This window comes from Schistocerca cancellata, chromosome 1 (assembly GCF_023864275.1).
Source record: "Schistocerca cancellata isolate TAMUIC-IGC-003103 chromosome 1, iqSchCanc2.1, whole genome shotgun sequence".
Taxonomy (NCBI): domain Eukaryota; kingdom Metazoa; phylum Arthropoda; class Insecta; order Orthoptera; family Acrididae; genus Schistocerca; species Schistocerca cancellata.
This window is the reverse complement of record NC_064626.1, coordinates 1276054957-1276082243: the sequence shown is the minus strand read 5'-3', so window position 1 is coordinate 1276082243 and position 27287 is coordinate 1276054957. Positions and strand designations below refer to the sequence as shown.

At 44.6% G+C, this 27287-nt stretch overlaps 1 protein-coding gene across 1 annotated transcript in view; it reads left to right on the top strand.

The window, feature by feature from the left end:
* LOC126146468 (uncharacterized) overlaps positions 1 to 25613 on the top strand; it is a 198981-nt gene extending 173368 nt beyond the window's left edge. Inside the window, exons 3-4 of the mRNA XM_049915626.1 lie at positions 15306 to 15404; positions 25502 to 25613. Coding sequence (XP_049771583.1) covers positions 15306 to 15404; positions 25502 to 25613 — 211 coding nt within the window. The remainder of the gene's footprint in view (positions 1 to 15305; positions 15405 to 25501) is intronic.
* Positions 25614 to 27287: the final 1674 nt, after the last annotated feature.

Sequence of the window (27287 nt, the reverse complement as noted above, 5' to 3'; positions counted from 1 at the left end):
ACTTACTTCCCTATTGGTTGCAGCACCTCTTCATCAGTTAATCTACCCATCGAATTTTCATCCTTCTTCTATAACAACACATTCTAGAAGTTTCTACTCCCTCCTTCCCTGCACTGTTTATCATCCACGTTTCACTTCCCTATAAACCTGCGCTACAGACAAATATCTTCAGAAAAGATATCCAAACACTGACATACATGTATCTTTTTCTGTCTGTCAAACACGCCCGGGTTCCCGGGTTCGATTCCCGGCGGGGTCAGGGATTTTCTCTGCCTCGTGATGACTGGGTGTAGTGTGCTGTCCTTAGGTTAGTTCGGTTTAAGTAGTTCTAAGTTCTAGGGGACAGATGACCATAGATGTTAAGTCCCATAGTGCTCAGAGTCATTTTTTTTTGTCTGTCAAAAACACCCAAAACGTCGCGGAAGGGCAATGTGACTGTAACTCTGGGAATCTGATGATGCAGCCAATCAGAAATTAGCCACGAAAAATAGCTTTTTCAAAGTATTTGTATGTTGCCATGAATCTCTATGGTAACCCCTGAAAGGCAAAAGATGTAGGAACGTTTATACACTATATTTTTAGATTCGCTCACTGTTAGTGACGTATTGTAGCACGTCAACATGCAGAAACGACCATCCAGCAATTGTCAACCGCACTGGTGTAGGACTGGGACGACCTGCCACAATAACTCCTTATTAACCCTCTGGTCGGCGTGGGTGCAAGGTTGCACGCCACAAACTGCCGCCCACGGCCTCCACACTCTGTATGTCCCACCTTCTGTAATGTCCAGGGAACCACCATAAATCGTAGTGAATTCAGTGCACTTATTGTCTTCGTACAAAATTGTCATTTCTGTTCGCCTCATTACGCAGTTCTTTCACTTTCCTATGGTTCTATACCGCAGCTCTTTTTTCTATTATATACTGTCGAAGTTTCATCGAGCTGTAATACATGTAAGTGAAACACCACGCTAAAGCGGTTTTAGTCCGTAAGTTTCGCACACCAGTGAAAAAAATATTTTTTTTCTGTGTTTAAAATGTATGTAGCTGTATTACATGTCAGTGAAACACCACGCTAAAGTGGCTTTCGTCCGTAAGTTTCGCAACAACAGTGAAAAAACTAATTTTTTTCTTTGTTTAAAATGTATGTGCTTCGTCATTAGCCGCGTTTCCTACATGTAACGATCACCGAACTATGTGATTTTCTACAGCCTGCTTTGTTTTCGTGCCCAGTAAGTATTAAAGCTATTAAAAGTGACTGACTGGTAGGGATGGGAAAACTTCGCGTAAACAATAACGCGACAAATAAAGCGCAATATGCAGTTCGTACCTACTTAACCAAGAAGCAGTAGTTTTTTGCAAGACATCACAAAACGTTGTTTTCGTTCGTCCCCGTGTAAAAATGTTGAGAATCTGAAAGCAAAATTACGGTAATACTGTTAACTGACAATTATTTGGTACTGAAATTATGACTTAATTTTCTTTTTGCAATGCGGAGATACACGAGTAACGTAAAAAATGATCCTTTCATTCCAGCCTAAAGAACTGATGGCTATGTGTGACGTCTAATGGTAATTTCTTCAACCGTTGACGTGAAATATCACGAAGCTTCTGTACAACAAATCCTACCGCAAAAGAGACCTTTTTGAGAGATCTTTAATACAGTGCACCATCTGAATTGTCCATTTTCCTGGTACGTAAGTTGTAAGGTGGCTATAATTTCGCACCTCACAAGCACTCATCTACATACTTTTCCGTGATTTACAACCGTAATTAAGTATCATTTGATACGTTGTACATCGTATATATGAATATTTAAAAAAGACTGACAATGTCACGTACACCTTGCAAATAGCTCTTAACGCTTATTGCATGAAAGGTGATGTTGTTGTTGTTGTTGTTGTGGTCTTCAGTCCTGAGACTGGTTTGAAGCAGCTTTCCATGCTACTCTATCCTGTGCAAGCTTCTTCATCTCCCAGTACCTACTGCAACCTACATCCTTCTGAATCTGCTTAGTGTATTCATCTCTTGGTCTCCCCCTGCGATTTTTACCCTCCACGCTGCCCTCCAATACTAAATTGGTGATCCCTTGATGCCTCAGAACATGTCCTACCAACCGATCCCTTCTTCTGGTCAAGTTGTGCCACAAACTTCTCTTCTCCCCAATCCTATTCAATACTTCCTCATTAGTTATGTGATCTACCCACCTAATCTTCAGCATTCTTCTGTAGCACCACATTTCGAAAGCTTCTATTCTCTTCTTGTCCAAACTATTTACCGTCCATGTTTCACTTCCATACATGGCTACACTCCATACAAATACTTTCAGAAATGACTTCCTGACATTTAAATCTAAACTCGATGTTAGCAAATTTCTCTTCTTCAGAAACGCTTTCCTTGTCATTGCCAGTCTACATTTTATATCCTCTCTACTTCGACCATCATCAGTTATTTTGCTCCCCAAATAGCAAAACTCCTTTACTACTTTAAGTGTCTCATTTCCTAATCTAATACCCTCAACATCACCCGACTTAATTCGACTACATTCCATTATCCTCGTTTTGCTTTTGTTGATGTTCATCTTATATCCTCCCTTTAAGACACCATCCATTCCGTTCAACTGCTCTTCCAAGTCCTTTACTGTCTCTGACAGAATTACAATGTCATCGGCGAACCTCAAAGTTTTTATTTCTTCTCCATGGATTTTAATACCTACTCCGAATTTTTCTTTTGTTTCCTTTACTGCTTGCTCAATATACAAAGGTGATGGATAGTCTTTATTATGAAAACGGCGTAATCTATGACTGCCTATACTATTAGAGGTTGGAACGCCAGTGGAAATGAAACTGCAGGCGTAACTCAGGCCCTCGGAGGAAAAGCCCGCACATGTGTGTTGGTCCTGTTTAACACAGGAAGTAACTCAAGACGGACGGTCGGCACACCTGGGCGCTGAAGCACAGTACGCCGGTGGCCGGCTGGTTTGTAGCAGGCCCGGAAGGATAACGAGGTAATACTTCGGAATTTTTGCACGCAACAGAGACGAACGAGTAAGCGTTACCTGGGAAACCAAGCACGCTGGGCTATTTCTGAGTATTTTTACTCTGAGAAGCGTGCCATTGTATGAATTCCTAATTAACGGGTATAGGTATTCCTTCGCAAACATTCCGCGCTGGACGACAAAAGATTAAAATATGGTTGGTTGGCGTTCGGAATAATCTGTAGAGAGGGAGAATGTTCAGTGGTTTCGAGAATGATTCGCCTTGTGCAGTTACGAGCGATGGGAGCCGAGCTTTGCTGGGAAGCCTACGGTGGAGAGAAAGATCCTTCCGTTTTGAGCACCCGTGTTCGACAGTCGCTCAGCACCAGCTTTGTTGCTACAGACGGAGTTGCTGTCTTTGCTCTCAGGAGATTTTATAGTTAGAACAGTTAGGCACTGTACTGTTGCGAACTTACACGACTCTGAACTTCGCCTCCGAGTAGGAAGTCGTCATTCAGTACGCAGCATTCAGTGACTGAGAGCACTTCTTCTGCCTATACTCTCTTTGAGACGTTATCTGAACTCCGTCCTTGTGGCTGGGAGTTCGCGTTTCTCGTCCGTAGAACACATAGAGGAGAAGACAACATTAGATTATACTATTATGCTGTTTGTGTGTGTTTGAATGATTTTTTTTAAATATTTTGTGGCTGGACTTCTTCCATCGTCGCAGACGTGTACGAGAACTATCACCCAGACGCACCGGACGCAGTACGTCAGGTGATATTGGTCACTGTTTAATTTTATTAGGGCTATGAAGCTAAACAGCTGTGATCACGTAAATTTTATTTCCACTGATGCTACACACCACTGTAGATCATCTTTGAAAGTAGTGTCTTCTAGTGTTTGGTACGTAGACGATGTCAGTCATCTTGCGTTATTTATATTAGATAGCTTAAGTATAAAAAGGGCAGATTTGGGCAATTGATCACTCGTATTAGTTACGAAATTCATTTGTATCTCTTTATGTCCATTGGACATTGATATATAAGTATTTGCAATGTATAAATGGTTTTAATCTACAATAAATGTATAAGCAGAAACAGCATTTATCATTTGTGTTTACTACGAGGTGCATTCAAGTTCTAAGGCCTCCGATTTTTTCTCTAATTAACTACTCACCCGAAATCGATGAAACTGGCGTTACTTCTCGACGTAATCGCCCTGCAGACGTACACATTTTTCACAACGCTGACGCCATGATTCCATCGCAGCGGCGAAGGCTTCTTTAGGAGTCTGTTTTGACCACTGGAAAATCGCTGAGGCAATAGGAGCACGGCTGGTGAATGTGCGGCCACGGAGAGTGTCTTTCATTGTTGGAAAAAGCCAAAAGTCACTAGGAGCCAGGTCAGGTGAGTAGGGAGCATGAGGAATCACTTCAAAGTTGTTATCACGAAGAAACTGTTGTGTAACGTTAGCTCGATGTGCGGATGGGTTGTCTTGGTGAAACAGCACACGCGCAGCCCTTCCCGGACGTTTTTGTTGCAGTGCAGGAAGGAATTTGTTCTTCAAAACATTTTCGTAGGATGCACCTCTTACCGTAGTGCCCTTTGGAACGCAGTGGGTAAGGATTACGCCCTCGCTGTCCCAGAACATGGACACCATCATTTTTTCAGCACTGGTGGTTACCCGAAATTTTTTGGGGGCGGTGAATCCGTGTACTTCCATTGAGCTGACTGGCGCTTTGTTTCTGGATTGAAAAATGGCATCCACGTCTCATCCATTGTCACAACTGACGAAAAGAAAGTCCCATTCATGCCGTCGTTGCACGTCAACATTGCTCGGCAACATGCCACACGGGCAGCCGTGTGGTCATCCGTCAGCATTCGTGGCACCAACCTGGATGCCACTTTTCGCATTTTCAGGTCGTCATGCAGGATTGTGTGCACAGAACCCACAGAAATGCCAACTCTGGAGGCGATCTGTTCAACAGTCATTTGGCGATCCCCCAAAACAATTCTCTCCACTTTCTCGATCGTGTCGTCAGACCGGCTTGTGCGAGCCCGAGGATGTTTCGGTTTGTTGCCACAGGATGTTCTGCTTTCATTAAACTGTCGCACCCACGAACGCACTTTCGACACATCCATAACTCCATCACCTCATGTCTCCTTCAACTGTTGATGAATTTCAGTTGGTTTCACACCACGCAAATTCAGAAAATGAATGATTGTACGCTGTTCAAGTAAGGAAAACGTCGCCATTTTAAGTATTTAAAACAGTTCTCATTCTCGCCGCTGGCGGTAAAATTCCATCTGCCGTACGGTGCTGCCATCTCTGGGACGTATTGACAATGAACGCGGCCTTATTTTAAAACAATGCGCATGTTTCTATCTCTTTCCATTCCGGAGAAAAAAAATCGGAGGCATTAGAACTTGAATGCACCTCGTATTTCCCTTAATCTTTCATTTATGTTTATGTTGTAACTTACATGTTGAAGAGCAAGAAGGAGGAGATAATATCACCATTAAGAGATCCTACACCTGCTTCAAGAGGTAGTCAGACAGGGCCAAATCTTCATTTTCGCGTTCAGTGTATTCCATTGCGCACATTCATTTTACCCCTTCCTGGACTAGCATCTTGGAAAGTATAGATACGAGAAATACTAATTAGTGCACTTTAACTTCACAAAAATGTAAATCAACGTAATACCAGTTCGGTTTCCTGCTATCAACCAACCAGACACCTGGCTTCGCTACACTTCAAGTTGTCATTACAGAGGTCATTCCACGAAATAGAATTATATTGAGATAAACACTCTAAAAGTTCTGTTGTGTCGCCAGTAACGCGAGTGTGTGACGTCATGTAACATTTCTGGTTTCAGGAGCCCTAATACTCATCCCCAACCGTGGTTTCTAATTTAGCCGAGATTGCATTAGCTGAGGTGTGACGTAAGAAGTAGAGTGAGGTGTAGAGAACACACGTACAGTGGGTAACGATTTCGTGAGAATCTGTGTCAATTTATTAGTCGCGTAACCTGATTGGCTGTCACAACTGAAGATGTAGAGATTACCCTTGGACCAGCACTCCAAATCTCTATTTTATATTTACTAATTTTAAACACATAACTCAGATTTGACAATCATACGATCATCCACCCACTTTAGATTTTATTTTAATAACCACCTTGAGTAACACTACAATAACGATAAGCAGACGAAGCAGTTCATACGTCATCGGCTCCCGCCAAAAAATGCGTATCCAGAAAGCTGATTCGTGCTGACAAAACAGTCTGCAAAACGGTCAGTATGATACAGTTTGGTTTATGGGCGGCACTATTCAGATCCGAGTCGAGCGTCGTGTACAATGATCTTAAGTAATCGCGACCCTAAAACCAATGCAGAGACGATCGGAGTATGAAATGCCTACTTTTATTTAAAAGCCATTGGCGTCCCCATTAATTTTGGATACTCATTTAGTAGCGTAGAGAGTGTTTGCCAATTTACTAGTAAATTTCATCGTCTCTTTAGAAGATATCAGGTGGGTGGGTAATTACAGAACCCCAGCGTTCTGCTTTGTTGCGGCAGAACGCAAATAGGCCCATCAAATGTCCTGCGTTTCCAATACGAATAGGAGCAGTTACATGCTGTCTATGCTAACACATAGAAGAGCATAAATACGCAGAGCGCATTTTGCAGTGGACACAAAACTGTTGCCGTATTCGATTGCCACAAGCATTTCTTCATTGTGCTTCCTGTGTTGTGATGTAACTGGCTGAAAGAAACAAACCAGACAGGTGCCATGTTGATTTACTAATTTGCGAATCTGCAGTGCCGTATTTCGCTTCCGTATGTACACGAGCGTATTACAAAAGTATGTAGTTTAGTCGAGGCTCCAATTAAAGGTTCAAAAGCTGTCGTGTTTCGTACTATATATTGTGCAAAATAGTCGGATACGGGACGTTTGTGGACAAACTAGAAATGGCGGTTAGTGGTTATCGGCTATACCGGTATTTTTCGTATCCATTTTAAACTGGCCATTAAAACCGCCCAAAATAACCAGTATCTGAAATAAACGGTTTTCGCTTTTGTTATTGCTATTATTTCCACTAATAAACGTAGACTTCGAGCAAAGATTGAAAAATTCTGATGACGGCGAAGGAGTAAAAGATCTCGATCGACAGGGTTGAGGCTATGGCAGAAATTGGTCTCATTGTCTCCAGAAAACATGGCAGGGGTGAAAGAGACAGGCGCGGCGATGGCGTGAGCCAAGGGTCATACGTTCATGACTTCTTTGCGTCGTTACTTATGGGGAATTTCAATTTCTCACCATGAAAAAGCCATAAAATTAAGAGATCAGCTATTAACCCAATTTCATAGGGCGTCAATAACATTATCTGTGTAACATTCAAATTTATCTTCTCTTCCAAGGAACATTGTCGATATTTTCTCCTTATATTATGTCGTAATGTTGTTGTACCTCCTCCCATTTTTAATCTTTCAAAACAAATAGAGCACTGTTCTTTATAGCTACTGCCCACTGTAAAATACCACCAAACTAGGGAAGTGCCACTGTGCAATACAAGCGATGTCTGAGAAAGACAACGTAAAAATAAAGTATAGACCCGGTGTAGGCACGCTTTGCACATTGTGTGTAAGCGTGGACTATCAAAAAGACCGCGCCACAGGGCAACAGGTACATTACTGTCTCAACAATGCTGTACGGATTCTTTCGTAGTGTTTGTTGCTCGGTCCTGCATTGTACTTAAAGTAACACTGATCGTTTCTCTCACTTTCTATAATAACCTTACATTTCCAAGTAATGAAAAATTTGCGATTAAACGTAACTTTCGGCCGTGTTTGCCGAGCGGTTCTAGGCGCTTCAGCCTGATACCGCGCGACTGCTAGGTCGAAGGTTCGAATCCTGCCTCGGGCATGGATGTGTGTGATGTCCTTAGGTTAGTTAGGTTCAAGTAGTTCTAAGTTCAAGGGGACTGATGACCTCAGCAGTTAAGTCCCATAGTGCTCAGAGCCATTTGTACCATTGTAACAAAAACAAAAAAACTGTTATAACCAAAACACAAAAAATACCAAAAAACACCGGTTATTCAGAACTGACATATCGGTATCGGCTTAACCTGTCGTTTTCCCCATCCCTAGCACAAAATTCCTATCTCTCTTTAAATCTAAAATGGTTTGAAGAGGGACTCAATACTATTAAAGAAGAATTTTTAATAACGAAACTATCAAAGCTATGAAAAACATTGTGACATATCGTATATGATAGCGAGCTACCAACCACCCAAATTTGTTGACAGATTGATGGGTGAGTATCGGCTCCGCATTAGAACATTGATGAGTAAGTATTGGCTCCGCTGATGGAAATGGCGAGGGTAGGGGGCTGACTCGACCGCTGTCGACCCACGACCGCTGCGCTTGCTGGAAGCGCCCACCGACAGGAAGCTGGAGGATTCTGCCAGACCTCTGGAGGTGGAGAAGGCACACCATGTGCGACGAACGAGTCGGCTCTAAAGATAGCGGCAGTGGAAATATGGCAGACTGCAGCTACTTGTAAATACACACAACAACAAAAGTTTTGCATCACCCCGGTTCCCAGAATTCCTGAAGACAGACGTTGACTGTGGATATTGTATCACAGACACAGTCCCTTTGACTGTTCAGAGATGTCACTAAAGCCTACGAAAAATGTAAACAACCAAGCACGAGCCGCGCCTATTAGACGGAGGGAGACGGACAGCCGATTCCTTTGTTATGCCCATCCGGCTTGGATCTCCGCCCCCCTTACCTTTTACAAATCCCTCCAAATCCTTGAACGCCATGCTCTCCGCCTCGCCTATCGCATCCGTCTCCCCTCCCCCACGCGGATCCTCTACGATCTCATCCCCTTCCCCCATCTTCTCCTCTTCCTTGAAAGGATACGGATCCTGTACACCTCCCGCAAACTCGATCCTCCTCACCCGCTCGTCTCCCCGCTCCTCTCCCACCCCCGCCCGCTGCCGCGGCTGTATTCCCACGTCCCACCCAGTCTCCATCTCTCCACCCTCCTTACCCTCTCCTGAGGTGGCTTCCGCCAGCTCCCCCTCGCTGATGATGTCCTCCTCCCCTCCATCTACTCCTCCTACCAAATTTGATCCTCCCTCTCTCTTCCTGTATCTGTTCCTTTGGGCACCCTCCATCCCTCCCCCCCTCCTCCCCACTTCTCCCCCGGGCCTCCCCTCCCCTGTCCTTCTACTCCTCCTCCCCTCTCCTCAGCCATTGGCATCTCTGTTCTCCCCTCTCCTCCCTCTCTACCCACCCTCGCCCTGCTTCCCCTCTTGGCAGGTCCCCGGACTCGGACACGCTACGTGGACTTTCGCGCGCCGGAGATCATCGCCATCTGTGTCTCATTTGTGTGACGTCGTTTCGTGTTTTTAGTGTCCGCCGTCACGCTTCTCCGTTCACTTGTGCCATCGGATTCGTCAGTGTTCTGTGCGCCGTGTCAACGTGTTTTCAGTGTCTTTCTCGTCGAGTGTGAATGGCTCCGTGTTTTTTGTGTGACTGTGACCACTGTTTTTTGCCCGTCACTGTGTTCATTTCATTCTCCATTTTTTGTACTGTGATTGTCAACTCTCTGGCTGAAGAGCGGCGTAGCATGCCGCTGCTAGCCTACCTGTTTTTTTCAGGTGTTAATATAACAATAAAGTAAAAAAAAGTAAAGAAACAGCCGATCAGTTCCACTCTTTCCACCAGGAAGGAGGTACACAGCTCGTGTTGTCTCTAGTTCAACCATGCCTGGACAGTCAATACCGCAGTTCGATCTCGTCCGCATGGTTAGTTTTAGCCAAGAAGGGCTCTCAACAAGGGAAGTGTCCAGGTGCCTCGGAGTGAACAAAAGCGATGTTGTTCGGACATGGAGGAGATACAGAGAGACAGGAACTGTCGATGACAGGCTGTCCAAGGGGTACTACTGCACTGGGTGACCGCAACCTATGGATTATGGCTCGGAAGAATCCTGACAGCAACGCCACCATGTTGAATAACGCTCTTCGTGCAGCCACAGGACGTCGTGTTACGACTCACTGTACGCAATAGGTTGCATGATGCGCAACTTCACTCCCGACGTCCATGGCGAGGTCCATCTTTGCAGCAACGACACCTTGCAGAGCGGTACAGAAGGGCCCAACAATAAGCTCAGGATTGGCATCACGTTCTCTTCACCAATGAGTGTTGCATGCACCTTCAACCAGACAATTTTCAGAGACGTGTTTAGAGGCAACCCGGTCAGGCTGAACGCCTTAGATGCACTGTGCAGCGAGTGCAGCAGGGTGGAGGTTCCCTGCTGTTTTGGGGTGGCATGATGTGGGGCCGACACACGCCGCTGGTGGTCATGGAAGGCGCCGTAACGACTGTACAATACGTGAAGGTCACATCCTCCGATGGATAGTGCAACCATATCGGCATCATATTGGCGGGGCATTCATCTTCATGGACGTCCCTCTATCGTGCACATCTTCTGAATGACTTCCCTCAGGATAACGACATCGCTCGACTGGAGTTCCCAGCATGTTCTCCAGACATGAACCCTATCGAACATGCCGGAGATAGTTTGAAAAGGGCTTTTTAGGGACGACGTGACCCACCAACCACTCTGAGGGATCTATGCCGAATGTGGGACAATCTGGACCATCAGTACCTTGTTGAACTTATGGATAGTATGCCACTACGAACAGAGGCAAGCTTCAAAGCAAGAGGACTTGCTACTGGGTACTGGAGATACCAATGTGTACAGAAATCTGTACCACCACCTCTGAAGGTCTCGCTGTATGGTAGTACAACACGCAATGCGTGGTTTTCGTGATAAATAAAAAGGGCGGAAATGATGTTTATGTTGATCTCTATTCCACTTTTCTGTATAAGTTCTGGAACCGAGGTTATGCAAAAGTTTTTTGGTGTGTGCCTCAAAAGTAAACAATAACTCGCAGTTTCTATATATACAGGTATATAGCAAAACCGATCACATCAGAGTGCACGGATTGAGATGTTGAGACATTAATGTTACGTGTATCACAATAACTACCGATGTTAATTCACACCGGCCGCTGTGACCGAGCGGTTGTATGTGCTTGAGTCCGGATCCACGAGGCTACTGCGATCGCAGGTTAGAATCCTGCCTCGGGTCATGGACGTGTGTGATGTCCTTAGGTTAGGTTTAAGTAGTTGCAAGTCTAGGGGACTGATGATCTCAGAGTTAAGTCCCATAGTGCTTAGAGACATTTTTTGTTGATTCACAGCAGTAGCGGTCTATTCGTATAATAATCATTAAAAATTAGAAACAGGCGTGTACTTCATGTGTTCTTGACAAACAAGGTGTTAAATGGTGTTGTAGGACACCTGCTGCCGTCAGTAAAGGTATATATATATATATATATATATATATATATATATATATATATATATATATATAATGAGTCATTAAATGCTTTACATGTTTTTAATTATGTAAATGTGTCAGCTCGTTGTATTTCACACACTCACACAAAACATGAATGCAGTTTAACTTTCATTATACGCTCCTCTATGTGCCCATATGTAACATGTCTAGATTATTTCTACTTTGTGTAATTAAGTATTAAATTTGGAATTCATCATCTCTTATAAGGTAGTTGAATTGTAATATTTTATACTACCATTGAATAGAGCGCAAAGAGACGCTTCTATTGAACAGGCCACCTTTTTTCCCATATTTTGACACCAATTGCTTTATGAGTTTTCGTAAGCTTGTGTGCACAAATTTTATGTTTTGTTTATTTGTGCATAAATTATTAGGCATAGGATAATGTATATGGTCCAGTCATGAATTATATTACCTGAGCAGATGGCTCTGAGCACTATGGGACTCAACTGCTGTGGTCATAAGTCCCCTAGAACTTATAACTACTTAAACCTAACTAACCTAAGGACAGCACACAACACCCAGCCATCACGAGGCAGAGAAAATCCCTGACCCCGCCGGGAATCGAACCCGGGAACCCGGGCGTGGGAAGCGAGAACGCTACCGCACGACCACGAGATGCGGGCTACCTGAGCAGGACGGGGAGAGAAACACCTTTCATTTGACACATATGTCGTATTTGTAAATGACATGTATTTTAAATAGTGGTCCATTTTCTATACTTTATTTTTGTAGGGGATTTTGGCTGGCAAACTGATGGCGAGTAACCGGTAGCTCCGTGTTATTCTCTGTCACTCCTGCTGTGTGGATCAGTCTTACAAATAATTCGGATACTGAGCAGCTGATAGCATGGTTTCAAGACTTTCGAAGTGACTGATTTTGGCTGGCAAGCTGCTGCTCACATAATTTAACACTGGTTGACACTTAACAAGATTTACGCAAAGGTTAGTCGATGTGCAGTGTTCACATCTGGGCATTTTCGGCTGCAAAACTTGAACTATTATTGAGCAGACTGTAGGAATCTGCTCATTATTACTCTATTTCTGATATGTTGATAACCCTAGTAAGCCGGCCGCGGTGGTCTAGCGGTTCTGGCGCTGCAGTCCAGAACCGCGGGACTGCTACGATCGCAGGTTCGAATCCTGCCTCGGGCATGGGTGTGTGTGATGTCCTTAGGTTAGTTAGGTTTAAGTAGTTCTAAGTTCTAGGGGACTTATGACCTAAAATGTTGAGTCCCATAGTGCTCAGAGCCATTTGAACCATAACCCTAGTAAATTTTATTTATTTACGATTGGCGAATATTCTGTTTTCAGTTTAAAGGAATAGGTCTCTGTTCTTTGCCAACCATTGTTGCACAATAATCTTCTTCTTCTCCTCATCCTTCTTCCTTTTCTCCTGTATTCCTTAGAGCACGAAATACTGCCTGTTCTGGCATCAAAACATACCTGAGCATCTTTTCCTTAGGGCTATAAGACAATAGTGTTCTTCGGTTAGTCTCCTTTGACATTCTATCTACACGCTTTCTCCAGTCATTTCTATAGTTTTCTATAGTTTATAATCATTTCCTGCAAAAACTTTATTCGTAGTCCTTTCCCTAATTTTTTAGTTGCAATTTTATCTGAAAGGGTACATCCTTTTAATGTTCTTAAAAGGTTGCCTGTACCTCGTTTCTATCAGCTTTTGTCATAGACCAAGTTTCACACTCATAGAGGAAAGCAGGCACAGCCATTACTTTGTAGAGCCTCATTTGTGTTTCTTTGCTGGTTTAATATAGTGCCACTGTTTGAAATTTTGGTACTAACAGTACATTTTGCTTTGAAGGTAATTGTTTTGTCTGATTTACGGAAATTTTAAAATTATCGTTTTCGTATAATTCTGTAACATAGTATACGTCTCTTTGCAACTCGACTCAGTTTTACTTGTAATAATCTGCTCACTATTAAATAGCATCGTCCTAAGAGTAAAGTTTGATGCAACACAAACACCTCCGTTAATTTTATACATCTATTCTCTAGGTGATTCGGATATCCTCTTTGAATCATATTTTCTCGTAATTTTCCCTACTTCCTTGCTCGAATGATTTTCCGTACTCAATAAAAGCTGTATGTTTCAGGGTTACATCCCCTTCTTTTTTTACCATCTCCTTAACTGTGAAAGTGGCGTCTGTACAGGATCGACCCTCTGAAACCGTTTTGTTCTTCTAGAAATAAAACGTCTGTGATGGCTCGTATTCTTTTCTTAACGTACTTGCATGTACTTTACACCCTGTATTCAAAAATTATTCCCTTGTAATTTTCACACCTCCTTCTAGAGCCTAGTATCAGTGTAGGCGTAACTCGGTCATGCGAGTAGAATCTTGGAATACGACATCCATTCCAAAATATATTAATAGATTCAGAAATTTTTGACCTAGTATTGGGTCCCCATATCACCGTAATTCTGTATTTATTCCATCTTCTTCTGTAACCTTCCTATTCTTCATTTCTTTTTATGCTGTTCCTAATTCTTCTGAGGTAATAGGATGTACATTTCCATAATGCATATTTCCACACACACACACTCTTCATTTCCTTCTTTATCCAAGGAGTTATTAGACCACAAACGTCTATAACGTTGTATCCGTAGTTCTTTTTCGATTACAGTTACACGCTACTGCTTCATATGGAGATGAAGGAAAGACTGGAAAGCACTGGGCTGCACCTTCAAACTATACTGTTAAACCTTATCATCAGATATACATTGAAGTTTGCCTTCATAACCATAAGTTATGGTTTCAGACCTAGGATGATGGTGATGAACTCTAATAATGATGACATAGTAAAGGTTTCTTTTTGTGATGGAATAAATTAGATGGGTGATTCCATAAGTGTAATGTAATTAGTAAGTTTTCATTTTGAACAAGATACTAACAAACAGAGAAATACTACAAAAATAATAAGCAGACTTGACAAATAAACTATCAGGTAACAACTCCGAAATTGGCCAAAAAAATAAAATGACTTTTTTCTGTCCCTACTGACAGGATACGAATATCACTATGTAAGTTGTTGTGACTTGGCAAGACAGACAAGTCACTATGCGAGGATGGCGAAAGGCACGCGTTAAGCTCACGCCGACTGGCGTGAGGTCTGGAACATTACAATGTTATTAATATAGCAAATAAAGTACGTAGTTGAAGTAATACTTAACTTTATTCCATAATTGGTGAACATCGCTCTTGTTGATACATAAGTGCAATCTCAATATACACTGGTAATGGCGCCTTGCTAGGTCGTAGCAAATGACGTAGCTGAAGGCTATGCTAACTATCGTCTCGGCAAATGAGAGCGTATTTCTCAGTGTAGCTTCGCTAGCAAAGTCGGCTGTACAACTGGGGCGAGTGCTAGGACGTGTGTCTAGACCTGCCGTGTGGTGGCGCTCGGTCTGCAATCACTGACAGTGGCGACACGCGGGTCCGACGTATACTAGCGGACCGCGGCCGATTTAAAGGCTACCACCTAGCAAGTGTGGTGTCTGGCGGTGACACCACATAAGTGACACCCAAAGTTAACTGTTACTGGCTATTATCATTGGTCGCTGCAATTTTCATAACTTTTAGTGTATGGATAAACGATCAAGTACTTCAGCAGTAGTGTGTTCAATCCACATAAAGTGTCAGTAAGTAATTTAAGCAACAGAAGTGAGCAGTTCAGGCTGCAGCCGGATTATACATTAACACACTAAGAGTATATTTATCAAACAAATGCGACATTCTGCTATCATTCCAACATACTTTGTAATTAAATACACTCCCGCCATATCTTAGCTCGTGGATGAACAACTTGTTGTAAAAGCAGTACACATCAGAGTGTTGTATGTAACACGATGCCTTTGTCTTCCATCAGATGCGGCGGCCGCAGTGATGCGATGGTGTCCCCGGCGCGCGCCCTCTTGTCCTGGGTTCGCGCCCGGCTGCAGCCCCGCGCCGTGGCCTCCCCACACAGGTGAGCACAAGTGTGTCTGACTAGCTGCCGCAGTTCTGTACAGTATAATACAGTGTGTTCCAGGAGGAATGGTCAATATTCAGAGATACTACAGCAACATTCTTCGGAGCAAAAAACTTAATGTGGGAATATGCCCTATTCCGAATGGTTGAAAGGATGTTGTTGTTGTTGTTGTTGTTGTTGTGGTCTTCAGTCCTGAGACTGGTTTGATGCAACTCTCCATGCTACTCTATCCTGTGCAAGCTTCTTCATCTCCCAGTACTTACTGCAACCAAAATCCTTCTGAATCTGCTTAGTGTATTCATCTCTTGGTCTCCCTCTACGATTATTACCCTCCACGCTGCCCTCCAACGCTAAATTTGTGATTCCTTGATGCCTCAGAACATGCCCTACCAACCGGTCCCTTCTTCATATCAAGCTGTGCCACAAACTCCTCCCCAATTCTATTCAATACCTCCGCATTAGTTACATGATTTCCCCATCTAATCTTCAGTGTTCTTCTGTAGCACCAGATTTCTAAAGCTTCTATTCTCTTCTTGTCCAAACTACACTCCTGGAAATTGAAATAAGAACATCGTGAATTCATTGTCCCAGGAAGGGGAAACTTTATTGACACATTCCTGGGGTCAGATACATCACATGATCACACTGACAGAACCACAGGCACATAGACACAGGCAACAGAGCATGCACAATGTCGGCACTAGTACAGTGTATATCCACCTTTCGCAGCAATGCAGGCTGCTATTCTCCCATGGAGACGATCGTAGAGATGCTGGATGTAGTCCTGTGGAACGGCTTGCCATGCCATTTCCACCTGGCGCCTCAGTTGGACCAGCGTTCGTGCTGGACGTGCAGACCGCGTGAGACGACGCTTCATCCAGTCCCAAACATGCTCAATGGGGGACAGATCCGGAGATCTTGCTGGCCAGGGTAGTTGACTTACACCTTCTAGAGCACGTTGGGTGGCACGGGATACATGCGGACGTGCATTGTCCTGTTGGAACAGCAAGTTCCCTTGCCGGTCTAGGAATGGTAGAACGATGGGTTCAATGACGGTTTGGATGTACCGTGCACTATTCAGTGTCCCCTCGACGATCACCAGTGGTGTACGGCCAGTGTAGGAGATCGCTCCCCACACCATGATGCCGGGTGTTGGCCCTGTGAGCCTCGGTCGTATGCAGTCCTGATTGTGGCGCTCACCTGCACGGCGCCAAACACGCATACGACAATCATTGGCATCGCTGAAGACGACACGTCTCCATTCGTCCCTCCATTCACGCCTGTCGCGACACCACTGGAGGCGGGCTGCACGATGTTGGGGCGTGAGCGGAAGACGGCCTAACGGTGTGCGGGACCGTAGCCCAGCTTCATGGAGCCGGTTGCGAATGGTCCTCGCCGATACCCCAGGAGCAACAGTGTCCCTAATTTGCTGGGAAGTGGCGGTGCGATCCCCTACGGCACTGCGTAGGATCCTACGGTCTTGGCGTGCATCCGTGCGTCGTTGCGGTCCGGTCCCAGGTCGACGGGCACGTGCACCTTCCGCCGACCACTGGCGACAACATCGATGTACTGTGGAGACCTCACGCCCCACGTGTTGAGCAATTCGCCGGTACGTCCACCCGGCCTCCCGCATGCCCACTATACGCCCTCGCTCAAAGTCCGTCAACTGCACATACGGTTCACGTCCACGCTGTCGCGGCATGCTACCAGTGTTAAAGACTGCGATGGAGCTCCGTATGCCACGGCAAACTGGCTGACACTGACGGCGGCGGTGCACAAATGCTGCGCAGCTAGCGCCATTCGACGGCCAACACCGCGGTTCCTGGTGTGTCCGCTGTGCCGTGCGTGTGATCATTGCTTGTACAGCCCTCTCGCAGTGTCCGGAGCAAGTATGGTGGGTCTGACACACCGGTGTCAATGTGTTCTTTTTTCCATTTCCAGGAGTGTATTTATCGACCATGTTTCACATCCATACATGGCTACACCCCATACAAATACTTTCAGAAACGACTTCCTGACACTTAAATCTATACTCGATGTTAACACGTTCCTCTTCTTCAGAAACGCTTTCCTTGCCATTGCCAGGCTACATTTTATATCCTCTCTACTTCGACAATCATCAGTTATTTTGCTCCCCAAATAGCAAAACTCCTTTACTACTTTAAGTGTCTCATTTCCTAATCTAATTCCCTCAGCATCACCCGACTTAATTCGACTACATTCCATTATCCTCGTTTTGCTTTTGTTGATGTTCATCTTATATCCTCCTTTCAAGACAATGTCCATTCCGTTCACCTGCTCTTCCAAGTCCTTCGCTGTCTCCGACAGAATTACAATGTCATCGGCGAACCTCGAAGTTTTTATTTTTTCTCCGTGTATTTTAATACCTACTCCGATTTTTTCTTTTGTTCCTTTACTGCTTGCTCAATATACAGATTGAATAACATCGGTGTTGCTCACAGGAGGACCTCCCCAACAGCGAACCACAGAAACGAAACACCCCAACATGAAGGGACGTGGCTTGGGTAGTTGAAACCACTACTCAACTTTGACGCCTTGGGTCGGTGAACCACGAAGCTCGTAGCTATCGGACAGCTCCACACACGCTCCGACACTGCGCAGGGACCACCAGCGGACCCAGCCGACTGCACTGCACGAATATAACTTCCCTGGTCCGCAGCAACCGACCGACTCGCTCAGAATGCCGGCAACACCTAAAATACTCGCCAATGGAAATGACGCCAATCACACACACAACCTGACAAACACTTGCACGAAGACATGAACGGTACACAACAATAACTAAGTACAGATGAAGAAGACAATTCGGGAGTCGATGCACACACACACAGCCGACTCATGAACGATCGGCGAGCCAAAACGCGTCGTCCGGTAGGACGACCGACCGACCGACGATTCACCAAGACCGTGGCCCGGCTCAAGTGATGCGTGGCGGCAATGGTCGAGCGAGCCATGTCGTCGCAGGCCCCACTGCTGCTCCAACCCGACTGCACCACTGCCGCTTTTCAACTCCCTAACTGGCAGGTCCGGACTACGCTCCAGACGCGTTCCAACTCACTGGCAGCCCGAACTCGCGATCCGAACTCGCCTTACGACAGACAACGACCGGGAAGTCATAGGAGTCGAGAGACGATACTGCGAGAGGGGACCCATCCATACGCGGTGGTAATACCGGTCACGGTCAGGCAAAGCAGTAACTCAGTGACAGCAATAATTTAAATTAACGTAGTGAGGTGGAAGTACGTTAAAAACAGGGTGTAAAGTACATGATGGCGGAGACATGAGCCACGTACCGCTCAAACTGGTCTTTGAATTGGTAAATTGCGAAACTGTGCAAGAGACAGAGAAAGAAAAGATGTTGTTTCTAAACTAAACTGCCTTTGGTTAAGCAACTGACTTTGGAAGAAAGTCGAATCTCGCCTGTTGTAGTCGGCTTGCCTTACTAAGTACACTTGTTCAAATATAAAGGTCCCTACCTGTTTATTCAAAGCGTCGGCTGGGCTTCAGTGTCTAGTATGTACTACCTCTGCTTGCCTTACGTTCTACTCTACAACACTGATATGTAACTTGAGTTACAGGCTCCGGATTATTCGTGCAGCCCATATACAGGGAGGCGACGCGTTCTGGTTGCAAAGACGGGGTAGCCTTCATCTCTCCTTACATCTTCGTGTGGGGAGGTAACTCCATTTCCTCTACTCAGCGACGTGCGTCGTAGATTCTGCGGCCCACGCTGAAGCCTCTCAGTTACACGCACAGAAAGTTGACGCGTCACGATAAGCGCATGTACACGCGCCATTTGCACTCGTTAAACGTTCACTGAAAGGGACAACACATCACACGTTGCGTATTCAAAAGAAAGCCGCCACCCATTGCATCAGTTTGCGTCCACTGATGGGAAACTGCAGACAGTACGGGTAATGTAACGGATGATGACGGTAGAGGACTGCAGCACCATTCCCCCTTTCATTTATCGAACAAGCACAAAGATGGCTGACGTAGTATTTAGTGTATGTGGGATTGTAAAACAGTTAACATCCTTAGACGCCAGATAGGCATCTGGCCCGGACGGTATCCCCGTAACATTATACGTTGACTATGCTAGAAATATAGCACCATTCGTATCCATAATCTATCAGAGATCATTGGAACAGCGGAAAGTTCCACGGGACTGGAAGAAGGTCCAGGTCATAGCAGTCTACAAGAAGGGGAGGAAATCGGGTGGACATAATTACCTGCCAATTTAACTGCCATCGATTTGAGTACAGACATAATGACCTTTCTAGACTCTGAGGAGATCATCTGCAGAAACCAGCACGGTTTTAGGAAACAGCCGTCATGCAAGACACAGCTGGCCCTCTTTGTGCATGACACACAACAGGCTCCAGATACCGGCTCCCAGGTTGATGCCATATTTCTCGACTTTCGAAAGGCGCTCGTCTCAGTTCCACACTGTCGCTTGCTCCAAAAAGTGCGCGCTTACGGTCTATCCGATGACATAAGCGGTTGGATAGAAAGTTTCCTAACAGACAGAGAGCAGTATGTCGTCCTGAATGGGGTGACTTCAACAGAAAAAAGCGTAACTTCCGGTGTGCCCCAGGGCAGCGTAACAGGTCCGCTGCTTCTTACGATTTACATAAACGATCTGGTTGATGATGTTGACATCGGCTTTAGACTGTTTGTCGATAATGCTGCAGTCTATAGGAAAGTAGTATCACACGAAAGTTGTGAACAAATCAATGAGGATTTGCAGAAAATAAATGCGTGGTGTAATGACTGGCAGTTATCTCTCAATATTAGTAAGTGTAACCTACTGCGTATAACAAGGCGAAAATCCCCATTCGTGTACGAGTATAAAATAAATACCACATCTTTGGAAGCGATAACATCCGTCAAGTATCTGGGTGTAATTATTCGAAATGATCTCAGATGGAATGATCTGATTACACAAGTAACGGGCAAGGTGAACTCTAGATTGCGGTTTATTGCTAGAATCCTGAAGTGATCCAGTCCTTCAACAAAGGTTACAATACGTTAGTTCGTCCAATCTTAGAGTATTGTTCGTCTGTATGGGACCCTTACCAGTTAGGTCTGATTCAAGAGATTGAGAAGTTCCAAAGAAGAGCGGCAGTATTGGTGACTGGTACATTTAGCCATCGCGAGAGCGTTACAAATCTCATAGAAAGTTTGAAGTGGGACACACTTGCGGACAGACGAAGCGCTAAGTGGAAGGGGCTGCTCACTAAATTCCAAAATCCGATCTTCGCCGAGTATGTAGAGCATATATTATTACCAGTAACTTGCAAATCGCGCAGTAATCACCATTCAAAGATAAGGGAAATTAGAGCTCGTACTGAGGCGATCAGACAGTCGTTTCTCCATCGCGCGATCCGCGAGTGGAACAGAGTGGTGCGTTGGGGGGGGGGGGGGGAGGAAATATGACTTTGGTGCCAATTGTGCTCTCCGTCACACACCGCTTGGTGGCTATCGGAGTATATATGTAGATGTAGAAGTCGTTAGATACAATGACTTGGAAGGTTAGCATCAACTTGATTCAATTTCCTCGCTCCTACGATGTATAGGGTCACACGAAACTAGCCCTACACTAAACTCCTCCCGAATGGGCCATGAAGGCCCAGTGGTTCCGTCTGGCCGCAGTGTCACCCTCAGGTCACAGGAGTCTCTGGATGTGGATATGGAGAGGCATGTGGTCAGCACACCGCTCTCCCTGGCCTATGTCAGTTTCCGAAACCGGAGCCGGTACTTCTCAGTAAAGTAGCTCCTCAATTTGCCTCACAAGGGTTGAGTGCACCCCGCTTGCCAACATCGCTCGGCAGACCAGACGGTCACCCATCCAAGTGCTAGCCCAGGTGCGACAGGTGTTACCGCTGCGGCAAAGCCGTTAAACTAGCCATAAATCAATTCGAAAAAATTAAATTTTTATCGCTGTAACAAGGTTCTGACTACTGTTTTAGTCTTCAGATTGTTACGGTTATGTTTCTCACACAGAAATGATAGAACAAAATTACGGAAGTTACACATACACTACACAGAATCACTGCCTGTGCTAGTAAACGTAATTGGCTCCTGTCTCGAAAGGGCAGCCGTCCGGTCCATTAGAGAAGACGAAGATCTGATAGTTCTACCAGCGGACAAAGGCAACGCAACGGTTCTTCTGTCACGTTATGACTATCTGGGAATGATGGATCTCTTACTTGAAGACTCAGCATACAGAACATTGCGGGACGACCCAACTGAACGGATAAAACGGAAGACGCTTTCACTGCTGAAGAAGAGTTCTTTACCTGACGACGTTCTCAAAAAACTTCGTCCTGGTGCTGCCGTGCCACCGAGATTATACGGTCTTCCCAAGATTCATAAGAGAGGGGTCCCGCTTCGTCCGATCGTGCGTAATTTGGGTGCTCCTACCTACAATCTAGCCAAGTATTTAGCATCTGTTCTTGGCCCTCACGTCGGTAAGTGCGAACATCACATATCCAATTCTATGGTGTTTATTCAGAGATTGAAGTCCTTGTCTGTTAGTCCCTCGGATTTACTTGTGAGCTTTGATGTCGTGTCGCTTTTTACCCGGGTTCCTCTGGAAGAATCCTTGCAGTTAATTGGTGAGAAACTGGATGAGGAAACAACCGGGCTTTGTCGCCACGTGCTGACGTCGACGTACTTTTTATTCAATGACAAATATTTTGAACAGACTGACGGAATGGCTGTGGGGAGCCCATTGTCCCCAATAGTCGCCAATCTTTTTATGGAAGATTTTGAGGACATGGCGCTGAAGACGGCGTCCTTAAAACCAACCTGTTACTGGAGGTACGTTGACGATACGTTTATGGTGTGGCCTCATGGTAGAGAAGCTCTTGACCGCCTCCTAGATCATTTTAATTCCCTGCATCCTAGCATCAAGTTTACCATGGAGGTGGAAAGTGATGGAAAGCTTCCGTTTCTGGATGTTCTGGTGTACAGAAAGGATGATGGGTCACTGGGACACAGTGTTTATCGAAAGCTAACGCACACGGACCGTTACCTGCATGCTTCTAGCTGTCATCCATCGTTCCAGCGTACGGGGTTCCTGCGGACGTTGGCGAGAAGAGCTTATGCCATTTCAGATGGAGAAAGCTTGACACAAGAATTGTACCATCTTAAGGTTGTGTTCAAGCAGAATGGCTATACAGATAAACAGATCCGTCGTGCTTTCCAGTTTGGACCTTCGCCTGAACCACCAGAAGATACCTGCAAATCGGTGGCTTTTCTGCCTTTTGCTGGGAGCATTTCCTCGAAGGTAGGAAGAATTCTGAAAAGATACCATATCAAAAGTATTTTTCGTCCGTCAGCCAAGATTAGAGCGCTCCTTGGCTCTGTAAACGATGACTTGGGTTTGAGGAAGCCCGGTGTGTATAAGATCCCTTGCCACTGTGGGAAGGCTTATATTGGGCAGACAATCCGGACCATTCAGGGCCGATGTGTTGAGCATCAGCGGCACACACGGCTGCTTCAACCTGAGAAATCTGCAGTGGCGGAGCACTGTCTCACCGAGGGAGACAGAATGCTCTATGACGAGACACAAATGGTTGCCCCTGCATCTCGCTATTGGGACTGTGTTTTAAAAGAATCCATAGAGATTCGTTTATAGAGACAAGGGCTATCTTTTAAGTAAGACATGGGACCCGGTGTTATCTGACATTAAAACACAACGATCTGTGTTTCGATCGTCGGAATAAAAATTTTTTAATTTTTGACCGCGATATCTCGATTTCGCCTATTTCCACCACTGGCGGCGCGGTATGTTTACTGCGCTAGAGGGCAGTTACGGCACCTTCTCGCGCACGCGTTGTGGGTCTTCTGCGGCCTATATAGGGGCCGCCGCTTGCGCTAGGAAGTCAGTTCCGGCGAGGTCGTGCACCAGCACTCTCACCTGAAGATGGCGGCCAGTTGGACCTCGGAAATATTGTGTCATGAAGACGTTATGATCCGGCTGCATACCCGAGAAGAATATTATCAAAATTGAGGATGATTTGATGACGATTAGTTTGTCTTTAGGTAAACGTTAAGGCACCATTGTGGCAATTCTGACGTTGTGGCTCGTAACGGAAGCAAGACTAAACATAAGTTAAGACACGTTCATAGGATTTGTCGACCTGGAAAAAGCGTCCAACAATGTAAAATGGTACAAGATGTTCGAAATTATGAGAAAAATAGGGGTAAGCTGTAGGGAGACAGGGGTAACATGCAATATATACAAGAGTTGACGACCAAAACGAAGAGGTCGCATTAAAAAGGGCGTAAGACGGAACAGTCTTTCACCCCTACTGTTCAATCTGCACATCGCAGACGTAATGATGGAAATAAAAGAAGGTTCAAAGTGGAATTAAAATTCAAGGTGAAAGGACATCAATGTTACGACTCGCTGATGACATTGCTATCTTGAGTGAAAGTCAAAAATAATTACGTGATGTGCTGAATGGAACGAATAGTCTAATGAATACCAGAATATGGATTGAGAGTATATCGAAGAAAGACGAAAGTAATTATAAATAGCAGAAATGACATCAGCGAGGCGCTTAGTATCAGGATTGATGATCATGAAGTAGATGAAGTTACAGAATTCTGCTACCTAGGCAGCAAAGTAACCAATCACGGACGGAGAAAGTTATCTAAAACAAAAGCCAGTTCAACATAACGAAAGAAGTCTTCTTGTTCACAAGATACGAAGCATCACCTCTAACCCATACTTTATTGAGTCGAAACTGAGAAGGAACTACAAATTTTCGTGAATAATCATTCTTCAGTATTACACGTTAATCTGAGGCCTGTACTAAGTAGCATTAACAGAAAAGACAGAGACTTTGCAAAGAAGAGTTTTGCGTCACGGAGCCGTTTAGTAAAGGCGAGGGCGACACGAAGATACTCAACGAACGAAAGTGGCGAAGGCTACGGGAGAGGAGTTGTAGGTGACGGAGAGGATTACTGTTGAAGTTTCGAGGGTGTATGTTCAAGAAGTGTCGGGGGAACACATTTCTTCGTGCCTCATACGTCTCGCGAAGTGGTCGCAACTGGAAAAGTCAGCGAAATTCGAGGCGATCCGGTCTGGACAAATACCATTCTTCCCAGGCACCATTCACGACAGGGACACGGAAAGAGGGTAGCGATGTTTGTACCCAAAGTAACTTCCGCCACATACCGTAAGGTGGCTTGCCGGATTTAGATGTAGATAGTAGGTATTACTCCTTTCGTGCACGAAGAAATAATGTATAAGAGAGAAGACAAGTCGAAAACCATTAGTTAAACTTCATTTAAAAGTTTATCATAATATATGGACAGCGATAGTAAAATGTGTTGTTTGATTATTGTTGGTTCGTGGTTGTGCACCGAGTTTTCTTGTGTTTATACGGCTCTAGTTATTCTGTACAACATATCGAGCGGCGTAATGTACTCTGAAATCTTGCTATCGTCTCTCAAAGCACACAGTTTATTCTACCCAGCTTGACAGGTCTTAGTTGAAAAGCTCTGAAGATATCGTCAACAGACTTGCACGAAACACCAAGCAGGTGTGTGCCCTGGTGACAGGATATACTTACAGCAGTCAACTGTCACTTTTCGTCAGAACTACAGTACAAACGTAACAAAACCTGAAGCCTTCCTGTTACCATAATAAAACGCGCCGGAATTTTTTCTAGAGAGATTGTATAAACAGGAGCCAACATACTCACACGCACACTATTTAACAGGAGGCTGAGTTGGGTGATGTTTCAGAGTAAACTCGTTCCCCATTCTCTGGAATGGACAAATGATATTCTACACCGAAGTCGACATTATACGAGCGTAATTACTCGCAAACGATTCCACCAGAAGGGGACTAATTAGAGGGCTCGAGTGAGCACCCCTCTCCGTCGATACGTGTGTAAAGCGGCAATTTTTTTAGCATGGTTATTTCCGTGTGTAATGTATTCCACACTAATTCGAGCGCCAGGATCTTTTTTCCCCTCTGTGCAAAGCCTGAAGCAGCCGCCAAGCGATTTCGGCACATTAATGAGTTATTAACGACTTTCATTTAATTTCAGGGCCAGTAGAGAGCGCGCCCAAGAGCCCCCGACAATAATGAATTTCAATGCGTTTCCCGGCATAGCAGCTACCGAACCTGTCGGCGGTGATACAGCTTGCAGGGTCCTCTAAGCTTAGCCATTATAAACAGAAAATTTTTGGAAATCAAATCGGTTATAGGAATTACTACGCTACCCGGGTTTCAGGACACTAGTCTCATATTCAGGTGCTGGTTAATTGCGTACAGCAGAAACGTACGTAGAAAGGTGGTAGAAGTATTAACAAATTTATCCCGTAATATGAAAGAGCCTGTATTCTCTCGTGTTACGGAAAAAATGAGGTCGACCGGTAAAGTTGTAAATAAACAGGGCCTTATGAAGGATCAGGCGTCTGGACACGAGTACAGCCACCTTATACTGAAGCACAGGGAGGCGTTCCAGTTGTGAGTTAACAGGAAAGTTGTGGCTCCCTGAAAACATTCTTAGTTCGGAGTTTGCGTGGCCACACGGGCAACCACGTGGTGCCGAACGTTATCCGGAGCAAGAGGGGCAGCCCCAGCGCGTGGTCCAGGGCGACCGCGTGGCTGGGAACTCCATGTTGACACTGTGAGCGGGACTGTGCTTTATGTCGATGAAGAAGATTTGTATGCCTGGAATGCCAAACATTAGATTAGATTAGATTAGTTTTTCGTTCCATAGATCCGTGTTGAGGAGATCCTCGTGGATGTGGAATACGTCACTTTTCTTTCTTTTTTTTTTTTGCTGAAATAACAATACTAATAATATGAATATCTACAATACATCATTTGTTTCTATAAAAAACTTCGGCAATGGAGCAGAAGGAGTTAGCCACTGGTATGTCTTTCACGCTCCTTTTAAACTGATCTTTATTTGTAACTAAATATTTATGTTTGCTAAAAAATTATTGAAGATGAGTGTTCCTGAGTGGTGGACCCCTTTTTGAACTAAAGTAAGTGCTTTTAAGTCCTTGTGCAGATCATTTTTGTTCCTGGTATTGTATGTATGAACTGAGCTGTTTGTTGGAAAAAGAGATATATTATTTAGGACAAATTTCATTAAGGAGTAAATATACTGAGAGGCAGTAGTTAGTATACTCAGTTCTTTGAAGAGGTTTCTACAAGATGTCCGTGAATTTACTCCACAAATAATACGTATTACACGCTTTTGGACGCTGAAAATTTTTGTTTGACTTGAAGATTTACCCCAAAATACTATACCATATGACATTATGGAATGAAAGTAGGCAAATATGCAAGCTTTTTCACTTTTATGTCGCCTATGTCTGCTAACACTCGAATTGCAAATACAGACTTGTTAAGGCGTTTCTGCAGTTCTGTGGTGTGCTCCTCCAAACTTAATTTGTTATCAAGTTGTAATCCCAGGAATTTAAGACTGTCAACCTCTTCTGTCTGCTCTTTTTCGTACTTTTTGCATATGCTGGGTGGAAACGTCTTACAGGTTCTGAATTGCATATAGTGAGTCTTTTCGAAGTTTAATGTCAGTGAGTTGGCTTTAAACCATTTATTAATATCCATGAAAATATCATTATCAGATCTTTCTAGAACTACACTCGACAAACTATTTATTGCAATACTTGTGTCATCTGCAAACAAACCGAACTCTGATTCTGGCAGTGTAACTGATGAGAGATCATTAATGTACACAAGAAAAACCAATGGCCCTAAGATGGATCCTTGTGGGACACCACATGTAATTTCTTCCCATTCTGATGGCGGACTTTGTGAAACCCTAATAGCAGACATTTCACAGCTCATGTCGAAATTAA